This window comes from Sorghum bicolor, chromosome 2 (genome assembly GCF_000003195.3).
Source record: "Sorghum bicolor cultivar BTx623 chromosome 2, Sorghum_bicolor_NCBIv3, whole genome shotgun sequence".
NCBI classification, from domain to species: domain Eukaryota; kingdom Viridiplantae; phylum Streptophyta; class Magnoliopsida; order Poales; family Poaceae; genus Sorghum; species Sorghum bicolor.
In genome coordinates, this window is record NC_012871.2 from 5,663,565 (window position 1) to 5,678,254 (window position 14,690).

The following is a 14,690-nucleotide window of genomic DNA, read 5'->3' on the forward strand; positions in this document are numbered from 1 at the left end:
CCTGATGTGGATCAAAGACCATCAATGATGCAGGTGGCAGAGCAGCAACTACTACTAAATCGGTCTCGTAAACCATAAGTTGTTCGCTAATAAATAAGTTGATGCACAGTTGCACATCCGTGTGAACTGTCGAATAAGATAGGCAACTATCAGTGTGGCAACATGTATTTTGTTTAAATTTATTGTCAGGCAGAGGTTGTGCCCTTTGATTCGAAAACAGTTTTTTATCGTACATTGTTCAATTTGTTATGAAATGTTATATTTGAAGTGATCAAACATATGTACTCCTACTAGTTAGTCAATTTTCTCCATTATTTGGCATTTGAAGGAATTCTTTTACTGTACCGTTCAATTGTCTATCTAGTAAAGTGGCTAAATGCTTGCGCTAATTACCAAAATTTTCTCCATTATTTGGCATTTGAAGTACAATTCATTTGTCTGACTATAACGTCTTTGTGACCCCATTCTGGTAGAAATTCACTTTTCACAACACAATGCTCCAGTAGTCATCGCTGTTTGCTTGGTGGCCTAGATGGCAGCTTGCCCACAGCCCACCCGTCTAAATCAGAGGCTGCACCAAGCAAAGCAGCCTGGATATCAAGCAAACAGTTCACTTGTCTTATTAACTGTATTTTTTTTTTCTGATGGCTCTCACTGATTTTTCTTTTCCCCTTTCTTTTTCGTCCTTTCCCCTCTGGTTGCTTCTCGTTCTCGCTGACCGATTCCCTCTTTCCCTCGCCGGCGATCCCGATTCCCCTACCCTCTCCGGACACCGGCGGGTAGCCGGTAATTAAGCCGACCCCGCGCTCGAATCCGTGTCTCGCCACGCGGGCGGAGGAGGGCATGGGCGGCCCGGGCCCCAACCCCAAGCAGCGCGCGGCGCCGATCGCCTGCGTCCCCGACGACGCGCTGGTCGAGATGTTCGGCCTCCTCCCGGCCAACTCCCTCCACCGCTTCAAGTGCGTCTCCAAGGCCTGGTGCGGCCTCGTCACCGACCCGCTCCACCGCCAGCGGTACGCGCAGACCCTGGCGGGGTTCCTCTGCGCCGACGCCGCCGACGGCGCGTGCGAGAGCTGCCGCCGCGTGGGCGGCGGCGGCGGCGAGAGCTCCCGGCGCACGTGCCCGCACGCCACGACGCGGCGGTTCGTCAACGTCTCCGGGATGGCGGAGCCGCACCCGGACGCCTCCTTCGCCTTCCTGCCGCCGCCGCCGCCGCCTCCCGACTCCACCGAGGCGTTCCGCGACGTGATCCTGGACGCCCGCGACGGGCTGGTGCTCCTCGCCTGCGTCCGGGGGCACGAGGCCCCCGACCTCCACCCGCCGGCGTGCTACTTCGTCTGCAACCCGGCCACGGCGCGGTGGGCGACGGTCCCGGGCTCCGGCTGGGTCCCCAGCGCCACGCAGCGGACGGCGCTCACCTACCTCCTCTTCGACGCCTCCGCTCCGCACGTGTTCCACCTGCTCCAGTTCCGGCTCGACGACTTGGACTCGGTGCGGGCGGTGCACACCTACTCGTCGGCGGACGGTTCCTGGACCGACAGGGCGGGGGCGTGGCTGGACGGCGGGTGGCGGGACTGGGGCCGCGGCATGGCGCTGATCCAGCCGGGCACGGGCGCCGCCGTGGCGCGCGGCGCGCTGCACCTTGTCGTCGACACCGACGGCACCTCCGGCCCCAACAACCTGGTGGCCGTCGACTCAGAGGGCCGCACGCGGAGAGCCGTCCCGCTGCCGCGCCGCGACGTGGTGGAGAAGGACTGGCACTCGGTGTTCGTTGCCCGCGGTTCCCGGAGCCAGCTCCACTACGCCATGTGCGTGCGCCCGCCGCACGGGCGGCTGTCGGAGGAGGCGCCGCTGAGGCTGCTGGTGTGGGTGCTGGAGGACTACGACGCCGGGGAGTGGGTGGTGAAGCACGACGTCGGGTTCCCGGAGCTGTTCGGGAGCGGGAGGTTCGCGTGCCAGTTCCGCGTCGAGTATAGCGTCGTCGCTGTTCATCCGGATGGGAACTGGGTGTTCTTTGTCCGCCACTGGGATCGGAAGCTCGTGGCGTACGACATGGATCGCTGGGAGGTCCGTGTTGTCGCCGATCTCGGTCCCGGTGGCGGCGATCTTGGTGATGAGCTTCCTGTTCCGTACGTTCCTCTGTACAAGGAGTCGGCCGCGCTGACGGATAGCTAGTACTGACATGATCCCTATGATGCGGAAATGGACATTTTGTTTTCATTAGTTGTGCTGCCATATTACTGTTTACTATTCCCTCCATCCTAGGGCCTTGTTTAGTTTCGAAAATTGAAAAGTTTTCGGTACCGTAGCACTTTTGTTTGTTTGTGACAAATATTATCCAATCATAGACTAACTAGGATTAAAAGATTCGTCTCGTGATTTACAGCTAAACTGTGTAATTAGTTTTTGTTTTCGTCTATATTTAATGTTTCATGCATGTGTCACAAGATTTGATGCGACGGAGAATCTTGAAAATTTTTTGGTTTTCAGGGTGAACTAAACCAATTCCAAAACTCTTGAAAAGTCAAAACATCTCAAGTTTAACTAAATTTATATAGTAGGATAATAGCATTTATAATATCAACTAAGTATCGTTAGGTTCTTCATTAATTACATTTTCATAGTATATCTATTTGATGCCACAAAATTTTATAATTTTTTCTATAACTTTGGTCAGATTAAAAATGCTTTGACACTCCAAAATTCTTGGAACGACTTACAATTTGAGATGGAGAGAGCACTCAATAAAATAACGAAATGATAAAGAGAGAAGAAAGCAGTTTCATATATATATATATATATATATATATATATATATATATATGAAACTACTTGCATAATAATTTCCAAAGCAAATGCACTCTAACTTATCCTCTCTCTCTCTCTTTTTTGAAACTCGCTCTTACTTATCTTGCGTATGAAGGCATCATTTGGAACAAAGCAAAAAAAAATGAAGGAATTCTACAACATTTAAATCCTATATAGGAAAATATCTTATAAACTCCCTTTGGAACAATGGATTATGTTCCTATAATTGAAATGACTTGTTTCATAGAAATTTTGTTGGAATTTTACCAATAAATTGAACCTCAGAAAAATTCCTTTTGTGTCTTCGAATCCCCTATGTTTTTTTTGCGCTCACTCCAAACGTTGTGTTTTCCATTTTGTTTGTTTAGCTGATAAGTTATGGTAGAAAATATTGTTGAATGGTTGATAGATTTGACTAATAAACTCAAGCGAACAAACTTATAGGATTAACATTTTATTTATTAATTTTTTTATTTCTAAGTTTCTAGAGTCCTATATATGTTCCAAAGATGTTTGAATCAACAAAAACAAAGAAAAACATTAGAAAAAGACTATTTTATATGGTCAAATATTTGTTATCTTGCACGATGTGGCACTCCTTTAAAATCCTTTTTCGAATCGGCTGAAACATTTCAGAACATGTCTTTTGGCATTTCGATATTTTTGTCAAATGATTTTATATATTTGTCGGAATGTTAGCACGTGTGTGCGGATAAGACTCCCACAGTATCCGAGATACCGTTAGTAAGTACTAGGCGTCTTGTTTAGTTCACCCTGAAAACCAAAAAGTTTTTAAGATTTTTCGTCATATCGAATCTTACGGTACATGCATGAAGCATTAAATATAAACAAAAACAAAAACTAAAACTAATTATATAATTTGCCTGTAAATCGTGAAATGATTCTTTTGATCCTAATTAGTTTATGATTAGACAATATTTGTCACAAACAAACCAGAGTATTTTTTCTAATTGTTTAGTTCGTGAAAAAAGTTTTATATATTTATAATTATAATAATTAATGTTTAATCATAGACTAATTAAATTAAAAGATTCATCTCGTAATATATATATATATATAAATTATACAATTAATTATTTTTATTATATATTTTATACATAATATTTAATGTGATGAGACACTAAATTTTTAAGCAGAAACTTTTTTATGATAGTAGAAAGTGAAAACTAACAAAAAGGCAAAAAAAAAGTCCCGTTCCGTTGACACGTGCTAGTAGCGTACGCCCCGTTCCCGAGATATATAGGACGCTCCAGATACCTCCCTTCCCTACGCATCCTCTCTTCCGCATCGCCCTTCTTCTCTCTAAACCCTAGCCGCCTCGCGCCTCGATCCGAGCAACCCTAGGTCTCCGCACGAGGTGAGCCGCCACCCCCTCCCGCCTCCTCTCGTCGGGACGCGATTCGCGCTGTTCCGTTGCGCGGATCGCTGCGGAATCTCGGTTTTCCTGATGGGATTTGCCTGCCGTGCAGGTAGCTCCGATTGATTTGGCCCCAAGATGGCGGAGGACAAGGTGGGGCGGATCTTCGTCGGCGGGCTGTCGTGGGACACCACGGAGCGCACGCTCGAGCGCACCTTCGGCCAGTACGGCAAGGTCATCGAGGCACAGGTACGGCGACGGTTCTGCCCTGCCGTGATGGTTGTGATTTGAGGGGATTGGAGTTGGTTTAGTTGGGGGTGTCCCCCTGTTTTGGTGTGGTTTGACGGATGTGCTCCTCCCAGACAAAGGGAGTCGTAGAATAAGGTTGTTTTCGAGAATTACTCTGTTATATGGATCACTTTTTATTAACCTGCTTGCATGATAGTCTGATGCAGTAGACACATGATAAACGATGGTTTGCTGCAGATATAACTTTTACATAAACCATAGCAATTGCCAAATGAATCAATTTTCTTTGTGATACAGAAAGATTACACACTTAAAAAACATTTTTTGTTCGATCTTGGGGAAAGCAGATGATTAAACTGCTTGTTAATTGTTGTAACTTAGGTATGTTAAATTTGGTTACCAAGAACCGGAGTTTTATTGATTGTTACTTGTCTGTTTCACCATTCTGATTATGTTTCCACCATTCCTAGTTATAGGTAACTGAAATGTCTCATGACTGTGCATCATAACTAATAATGAAAATCCCTTACTGTTGTTGTTTGTATCAAATGACCTCATGGTTGTAAGTTGAAATTTTTTGATAACCACAGTTATGGCCAAAAGAATTTATATATCATAACTGGAACAAGTGATGTTTCTTATTTGTGTATGTTAGGGCTTGTTTTAACTCCCATTTTAGTCTTACAATCTCAATCTAATAGCAGCTGGTGGTTCAAAGAGGCTGCAGTCAGTTCCATTTCTATATGTTAGGAAGTTAGCAAAGTTGCAGGAAAAGAAATTCACGAATCAATTGAGCTCGCTGGTTAGCATTTTTGCGGTGATGGGTTCAGTAAAAATCAATTGGAGGCATATGCACTGTTAGATTCAGTTTTGCTAGATGTGCTCTGTTTTGTGTGACAGAACCAGAGACCTGTTTCTGCCATGTTAGTACTTAAGATAACTGCTGCCAGCTTTAGATCACAGAAAAGAATCATCACCGGCATGGTTAATGAACTCCACAGAAGTAAACATGGTTGCCAGTGCTGGACTGAACTTGTGGCAAAATTTGGTTGCATCATTCTTCTGGATCTAGGGATCTAATTTGATAAGAAAGGCAGAGAAACCATTTGCCTTTTCAGTGATGCAGCAATGGTGATGTTGAAGAGTGTTGTATGCTCATCTGTGCCTACATCTGCTTCCAAGAGCATTATTCCCCATGCCCATTGTGCATTTCCCATTGCAATGGAAATGCTTAGTTCTTCATGCAAAAGAAAAGCCAGGATTAAAAAAATTGCATTTAGACTTTCGGATTATGTTTTTCTGATTCTGAAGGATATGGCAGGGTAACTAAAATCTACCTGGTCATGTTATAGTTCACCTCTAGTTTTGTGCCTATACAACTGACCAGAACTAATGGGTCTCAGTTCAGTTTTCTGGATTGGATACTGGTTCTTGCAGCACATGGTCCTCACCTGGAAGTGTTCAGACTCATCAATGTCGTTTGTGGTCACATGCTTGATTCTTCAGTTCTGACTTTGGTCGTAGTAATCATTAGTGTTCTTAACCAAGTGGATGGTCAAAGCAGATTTTGATTTGCATACAATATTTGAGCTGTGGCATAAGGATCGACTGTTAACTCTTGTACAGTTGGGATGATTTCACTGGTTTTGCACAATGTTCACTAGCTGTTTGATTTCATACATCACCCTAGTTTGCATGTTGTTCCTATTGATAGAATTTTTGGTTGCTCACTGTTATATATATAGTTTCTGTCTTCCCATTGGTTCATTTTCATTGTATTGATAGGTTGTAGTGGAAAGGGAGACAGGCCGCTCGAGGGGATTTGGATTTGTCACATTTTCAGAACCTCGGGCTGTGGATGCTGCCATTCGGGGAATGCATAATGGAGAATTGGATGGCCGTAATATTTCTGTGAACAAAGCTCAACCTAGGAACTCTGATGATGGCTATGGATATGGTGGTGGTGGTGGTGGTGGTTACTCGTCTGGTGCTAGAGGTGGATATCGTAGTGGAGGTGATGTAGTTCCAGCAGCAAGTGATGATTGTTTCAAATGTGGCCGCCCTGGACATTGGGCTCGTGAATGCCCTTACTCAGATGGAAGTGGTAGAACTGGAAGGTACTCTCCCGCTTCAAGGTATGGTGGCGGCACTGGTGGACGTGGTGACCGCTTTGGAGGATCAGATCGTTTTGCTCGCTATGATGATGATCGATATGATGGTGGCCGCTATGTAGACAGCAGGGATACTTACTATGGTGCTGGGCGTGATCGTTATGCTAGTGATCGCTATGCGCCAGCAGCAGACCGCTATTCTGGTGACAGGTACAGTGGTGCAGATCGTTATGCGTCCAGTGGCTTTGCCAGAGAAAGGAGCTATGAGAGAGATGGAGGGAGGTCCAATGGAGGGTACTACCGTGATGATCCGAGGGGCACTGGTGGCTATGGCAGAGGTGGTTCACGTGGCGGCGGTGGCGGTGGTGGGCCTGCTCGCTTTGGTGGGAGTTACCGAGATAGGCCTGCTCCATATGACCGTCCTAGCAGGGGAGGAGGGGCAGCTCGTGCTTATGATGATCGTTACTAAAGAGTGTTTCCTTGAAGCAGAACAGAGATATCTGTTTATTTCAGTTACACATCAGTATTTACATTTGCCAGGTTGATCCTTCAATTAGTTATTCAGCAGTGCAGTTTGTTTTATTAGTCTCTGAAGACAATGGTTCAGTATGTGAGTTATTAGTATGTTGGTACCATAATCTGTAGGCAGTGTGATCCTGGTTCATTTGGCATCTTTGTGTAATTACTTCGGAGTTTGCACTAAATAATGAACTAATTGCAGTATGTGATCTTTGAATTAGACTGTTCTGCTTACTGAGACAGCCGTGCCATATTTTGCATTGTGGATGAATTTCACACCGATAATGCTGAGATGTGCTGTGCGACAGTACAGATCTTTGGAAATGGATGTTTGCTTTGCCGGGCGATCTCCAATTTGTTCAGCTCTTGTTTGTACTATGCCTGTCGATCAAAAATCAAAAAGGTAATTCTGGGTTGAGTAAGATGAGAACATGAAGCTGAGAAAGATGTGGTTTGTGCAGGCAGGTGATGTTTTGTTGTGATATTTTTGGGCTGCAGATAAATGTGTTTGTTATTCAAATCAAATTTACAGGCGATTTCTGGGTCATATCCACAGATGCATCTGCGTGTTTGCTTTTTCTGGCTTACAGCTGCTTCTCGTGATGAAAAGAAGTTCCGATTGAACTTTCTGCGTTTTAAATTCTGTGATAACTATGCAACATCAAGTTTTTGCTGGGTACATTGCCCCTGGAAACAGTTCTGTTGCTTGTTCGATGTTTAAATTTTCTTTGAAGGGCTGTTATTCGTTTGAAGATTATGGTGGCATGTTCATTGAAGATTATGGTGCCATGTTCATGGTTAGATCTAATTGTGGCACAGAAGAGAACCATCTGTTCACCATACAAGCGATGATGCTCTGTCCTCCTATCTGAAACTGAAAGTAGCTGGAAGTTACAGTATTGAAGTGCAAAATACGTTTTTTTGGGCATCATAATTCGAATACTGGCAGTACCTGATTGTTGGCGTATGCTCATATCATATGGATGACATAAGCTAGCCCCAGTTAGCTAGTATCCGGGCTGGAAGTTACAGTATTGAAGTGCAAAATACGTTTTTTTTTAAGTGGGTACTGGTACCCTACTTGGGTCTTTCAATATTTAAAAACTTTTCAAGATTTTTCGTCACATTGAATCGTATGGAGCACTAAGGGCCTGTTTGGTTTCCTTTGCTAAATTTTAGCTAGCTAAAATTATTTTAGCTACTCTTAATAAGTGACTAATGGAACTAAACTATTTTAGCTTCTTTTAGTTAATGTGTTTGGAACTTTAGTTACTAAAGTGACTAAAATTTAGCTAGCTAAAATTTAGTTGGTGGAACCAAACAGGTCCTAAATATAGACGAAAATAAAAATTAATTGCACAATTTGTCTGTAATTTACGAGATAAATTTTTTGAGCCTAGTTAGTCTATAATAATTAAATAATAATTGTTAAATACAAATGAAAATAAAATGCTACAGTATTAAAATTTAAAAAATTAAAATAAACAAGGCAGAAAAAGGGACTCGCCAGTTCGGCATTGATTGCAATCTGAGTGTTTATGCTGATGATGGTGAGGTGTTGGGCCGTGTTTAGTTCCTTAATGAAAAAATTTCGCGGTATTGTAGCACTTACGTTTGCTTATGATAATTATTGTCTAACTATGAACTAACTAGGCTTAAAAGATCTGTCTTGTAAATTTCAATCAAATTATGTAATTAGTTTTTATTTTTATCTATATTTAATACTTTATATATGTGTCTAAAGATTCGATGTGACATAAAATTTTAAAAAATTTTGGATTTTTGAGTGGAAGTAAACAAGGCTTTAGCTAGTTGAGTGAGAGCGACGGAGACTACACTGTCGCTGATAGTGTCATCACAATTAAGTGCCAGAATACAAGATGCATTCTACACATTATGTCTGTGGAATTCTCCCACGTCATCATGTTCACTGTTACCGTAAAAAAAACTTCTCTTCCTCTCCTCTCCCGATGCTTCTCGCCTCCTCCTCCCCTCCCCCCTGCCTCCCCTTCATCTTTCCCTCTTCCTCTCCCTCTCCCTCCCGAAGTGACGGCGCTACAGCACGCCGGCGGCCTCCTCCACCTCTGCCTCCATCCCCCCTCTCTCTACCTCTCTCTCTCCCTACGCGGTGGCGCAGCTAGGTGGATAGGCCGACGCGGCGCACCGGTCGGCCAGTGGCGTGGCTGGGCCGACAGCACGCGGATCTAGGGCCTCCATCGCTGGATCTATTGGTTCCTCCATGGGCACCTCTGCCTCCATCACCCCTCTCTCTGTCTCTCTCTCCCTATGTGGTGGCGCAGCCAGGCGGATAGGATGAGGCGGCGTTGCACCGGTTGGCCAGCGCCGTGGATGGGCCGGCGGCACGTGGATCCAAGGCCTCCATCGCTGGATCTATTGGTTCCTCCATGGGATCTGGCCCGATGGCGTCCTCTCGCGGCGTCCTGCGTCGAGGGATGCAACATGGGTAAGTCCTGCGACACCGCATCTCCTCGCCTTGCCACACACCACCGTGTGTCGTTGTCTCCCCTCTCCCACCTTTTCCTTCTCTCCGCGTGTGCTTGCTGCAATGGATACCTGTGCTTGGTGGTGCTTGGAGGTCTGCACGGCCTTTTTCTAGCACTGTGTGTCAATGACTACATCTCTATGGTCATGCGTTGCCCGCTGATTAGTATAGGCGTAGAGCGACAACAGCTCTGGGCTGCTGCATCGTCGGCTGGTCTGGAGGTGTTGTTGCCCGCCGTCTACTCAAGCGTAGAGCAATTGCAGTCATGCCATGCCTACACCTTGCTGCTAGAGAAAAGTATGTGCGATCTACCACTGCAAGATATCGATGGTAGCTACAACACTGGCAGTCTACCAGTTTCTTTGCAGCAGGTCTTACTGGCTTCAAGAGCAAAGAAAATTTTTTTGGCCGTTTGTTTATGATTTGTTTTATAGAATGCCCACAGCAGCAACACAGGTGAGAATGCTGCGCAATTTTTTTTCCTTGTATCTACTCCGATTTGCATCTAGCAATATAAACAAGCTAAGAAAAATATAATTAGTTTCGTCAAAGTTGTTCTTGGAATCATCATCCTCCAAATATATAGAAAAAAATATTACCCCAACTCCTTTAACTAATCTTCAGTCTAGAGATTTCTTAAATGTTTGATTGAGTGGGAAAGTAAAATGTTCACACTCGGTTTTAGGCTATTGAATTAATCATCTTCAATGCTGGCTTTTGTAGTTTTATGTTTCTACAAAATAAATGTGCTCACAAAGCCATGTAACATCTGTTTATTGCTGCTTTCAGGTTCAGTTCATTTGTCTCCTCTTAGCTGGTTCGATCCTTGGATCTTTTTACTTTTTTCCTGCCGCTGATTTTGCATACACACTTTTATCTCCAGATTGAGAGTTCATATAGTTTTGTTTGGTGAAGGGTATCCATATTTGTAGGTGAGTCATAATATTTTCCTGCCTTTTCTCTCTCTTTGCTTCCATGTATATTATCTGCCAGGCCGTTTTCTGTTTACATATATGTCATTTATTATTAGATTCATGCGATCCAGGAAACACAGTAAAGATATTATCATAGTGGTGCAGGCACAGAGGTATCCACCAGTCTAAAACGATAAGGATTTATTTAGTTGTTTAACATATTGTCATATTCATATAATTTCCAACTATTAGTATGCAAAAGAAATGGAAATCCTTACTGACTTCCTTTTTCCATGTGTAGATTATAATTTATCAGCCTATGATAACAAAGCAGATGTCTGCGGTTGTTGTTGTCAGGCAGGTTGGTTCTTACGATCCCATGTACTCTGAAACTGTGCACATGTATGAATGTTTCCTTCTCTGTTCCTTTTTGGTTCAGGTTTCTTTATGGTTCTTCTATTATTGCATTGTCACCTACCATGCAAACTAAGTTCTGCCTGCGTGCTTGATTATGTAACGTATATGTAATATCTTCAATGATTGATATTTCTCCATAAATCTTAGTAGCGTTCTGATGTGATGCTCTAGATACTCCTATGGCTGCAAGCTACTGTACCTACTGCCTTTGTAATGAGTGTCAGGTGCCTCTGCCTGTGATGCTAATTTTGTAGATGTCAAACATTACTGTGCTTTGAAGATTGGCTTCTCTTTCTACATTCCTTCACTGTTGCTCTGGTCTTCTCTATTGCATTCCACTGTGATGTTATCCTCTATTTCTTTAGGCATCACGCACCGCCATCAATTTGTTGCTTGTCGGTTGGGAATCAAACCACAAAAGGCCTCATACTTTTGCTTACTATACTCAATCTGCTTACTTATTTTAATTCTAAAACAAGTTGTAGTGTTGTTTACTACATTGTACTTCTTTAGGGGCTTGGATCAATGGTTTGCTATGTAATATAGTTAAGCTACTTCCAAACACGATTTCTGATACTTTTTCAGTGGGTTCTGCCATTCTGTTTTCCTTTTATGTTTTTAGGCAAAGCTTTTTATTAGGAGATGATAGGATTCGTATACATAGGTGCATGTTCCATTTTTATAGCTACTCGAAATTCAGATTATTAACCTCGGTATGTAAAAACATATTTATTTTTAGCTTAAATGTTTGATAGAATATATATGTTGTATATGAACATAAATGTATATGAACATGAAACACCACTTCAAGTTTCCGTGTGCTGATAGTCTAACAGTACATACTTCTGAGCTGTGATGATTTGATTGACCCCACCAATTAGTGCTAAAGTTAAGTGTACTTTCCTTTTGTCATTCATCTTAATGCCAGTGTACAGGTATTTGTATGAGCTTCTCATGTGTTTGTATGACCTTTGCATATTTTAAATTTTGAATAATGTCATCCCAGCTGCCTGAAAATGTAGGTTACTTCTATGCTTTTCACGTTTTCTAAACGTAGCAGCGTTGATCCCACGGTTAATGTGATTAAATCTATTTTCTGTTTTACTGCAATATATTCTTACTGTTTTACAGATTTTTAGACTCCTATTATCTTTTTAGCTTCTCACTTATTCATATAGTGTAGGATTAAATTGATCTAACAAATGTGGAAACAAGCGAGTGACCATAACCCTATATGACACAACAGCTGTTGGTATGTGACGAAATGGATTATGATTTGTGAATACTAACTTCTCTTAGATATCATTGCTTTCCATTTACATACCTGTTGGTCATATATTTTTTTAAAAACCCATCATTACTCCTGTCCATCACATACCTACTGGTCATATAGTTTTTGTAGACTCAACATTGAATTGAATTAATCTTTCTTGTTTCCACTGGTGGGGAGGTTCATGATAAATCTGATGGCTTTTGATTTAATAAGTTGATGCTCATAGCCTGATGGCTTTTCATTTATTAACCTGTTGATATATTTATAAAGTTTACTTAGGCTATGCATGAAACTAAGTACCCTTCCGATGATGATTAAGAAGTCAGAACAACAATTCTGGTGCTCTAATTAGTTTTAACTAATACTCATTTTGTATCTCAGAGTACAGGTCCTTTGTGCTCATTGGACAACAAGCATTGCATAATACAACATGTTGTGAGCCTAGAAAGGTTTGAATGTTATCCAACAGGATGTGTTGACGCTCATCATTGTGGAGTACCTACATTATTATGCATCCGCAATTTTTTCCCCACTGCAGCCATTTTGTTGTAGCGTGTACATGGCTTCGCTGACTTTCTGTTCTTTGGACCTCAATGTTTAGTGCTTTAATTTCTGCTCCACTTTCTGTGGACTGTACTTAGACTTCAGGAAAAGGCAATTGGTAGAGACTGCATGTTTATATATCTCTTATTGCTTCTCTATTTCACATTTTAGGTTCCATGCCTCTGGTCAGTGTAATGCCAAATTTATTTTCTTTGCAAGTTCCATGCTATTACACAAATTACTTCTTAAAGTCATCTGGGGGCTTACAATTACTCTACTCATTGCAGTTCACTACAATCAGTAACTTGTGGTAACAGTGACCAACCAATGCTTTGATTTTGTGGTGAGTAGTATTCTGCCCATTCTTTTGTATATTAGTATCCCGGTTACTCACACTTACCCATTGCCTTAACAAGGATCTGTTACTTATCAGTTGGATTTGATTCCTTTCATCCTCTCGGTTCACTGCGAATACTAATAGCCCTTAACAAGACCTTTAACACTACATCCATATTGAAAATGAAAATAATAATTGAAAGTAATAAGCATATAAAATCACCAATGTACGTCTCTATTGTCATCTTCTATAATTTATTGTCATATATTAACTGAGATTAGTTACCTGTTATTCCATTGTCATCTTCTATAATTTTATTTTCTACACATCCACATATGTCTCTGTAGACCACAGGTATTAAGATACACATTTTGTTGCAGGTTCCAATTACAACTAATCCTCTACTGGCTACCAGCGCTAACCATAGCCATACCACCAGACAAAACCACAAAAGGTGATGAGGCTTCAGTTCAAGACATGTTTGATCCTGAATTAACACATATAACACATTCCTATGATGCCCTTTGCCTTTTACACTGCTACATGTATGTAGGTATAAATTTGTACATTATTTTAGACTGCTTTGCAGTCCATTATCTTACAATCTCTACTTTCACAGTCACAATTGTCTTGTGGCGGCGCCTTATGTTGTCTATGCGACTTATAGACCTCATATAAAGCCATTAAACTAATGGATGGTATCTAATATTTGGAATAATAAACCTTATAATATGCTAATCTATGGACATCTATGCATCGATTACTAAACTTATAAATTTTATGGACATCTACGCCTTAATTACTAAACTTATATGTGATTTGTATCTTAATAAATTGTCTATGATATGTATTATTAGCATGTCAGATTTAGCGACTGCGCGCGAGGGCGCGCGCCTTCTACTAGTTAGTAATTAGTAACGTGCACTTCATTTTATTCCTGGCTGTTTCTATTGAGTTTTGGTGCATCCATGCCCTGCATTCTTATTCAGTGATATGGTGAATTTCATGATTTTCTGGAAACTAATAAGATGTGTGAGTCTTATTTCCAGAGAAATATATATGATCGCTCTAGATCCACAAAACTAATAAGATGCGTGAGTTAGCGCTGCCATTTCTCATATTTGTTAATTTGTACTCTCTCTGTTTCAAATTATAAGTTAGAAAGTCAAAACATCTTAAGTTTGACCAAAATTTTAGAAAAAAGTTAAAAAACATATTACTTCAAATAGGTATACTATGAAAATATAATTAATAAAGAATCTAATAATATTAGTTGATATCATTAATCTTATTATCTTATCATATAAATTTGATCAAATTTAGAACTCTTTAACTCTCCAAAATTTTTAAAAATAACTTATAATTTGAAATGGAGTACATGTTACAGGCTTACAACACGATCATATTTAATTTGCATGCATCATGTGTGAGCCCTGTTTCCTTTCGCAAATGTCATTCACACTTAGAATCTATGTAGACGCTCAAATCACAACTTCACAGGGCACATCTCCTGGGCTGCTCCGCTCCCAAACTCTGTTTCTAGATCATCTGAAGACAGGGACGTGCCTTATCTGAGTCCAGCATAAACAATTTTCAAACTGGAAAGAACAAACAGAACATGAGGAACAAAAAAGAGCT

The 14,690-nt window shown here is 41.7% G+C and overlaps 2 protein-coding genes and 1 long non-coding RNA gene across 5 annotated transcripts; all 3 read left to right on the plus strand.

The window, feature by feature from the left end:
* On the plus strand, positions 314-2,308 carry LOC8062273. Its single transcript, XM_021454098.1, has one exon. The coding sequence runs from the start codon at positions 844-846 to the stop codon at positions 2,173-2,175; it is 1,332 nt and encodes a 443-aa protein (XP_021309773.1). The 5' UTR covers positions 314-843; the 3' UTR covers positions 2,176-2,308.
* On the plus strand, positions 4,033-7,307 carry LOC8063625 (glycine-rich RNA-binding protein RZ1C). The gene is made up of 3 exons (XM_002459414.2): positions 4,033-4,186; positions 4,299-4,435; positions 6,221-7,307. The coding sequence occupies exons 2-3, from the start codon at positions 4,325-4,327 to the stop codon at positions 7,013-7,015; spliced, it is 906 nt and encodes a 301-aa protein (XP_002459459.1). The 5' UTR covers positions 4,033-4,186; positions 4,299-4,324; the 3' UTR covers positions 7,016-7,307.
* LOC110432292 lies at positions 10,483-13,792 on the plus strand. Of its 3 annotated transcripts, none has more exons than XR_002449712.1 (3): positions 10,483-10,843; positions 12,554-13,058; positions 13,433-13,792. It is a non-coding gene; the product is annotated as an uncharacterized LOC110432292 (long non-coding RNA). The 3 variants fall into 3 exon arrangements; XR_002449711.1 differs by having other exon boundaries at positions 10,483-10,655; positions 10,784-13,058; XR_002449710.1 differs by having other exon boundaries at positions 10,483-13,058.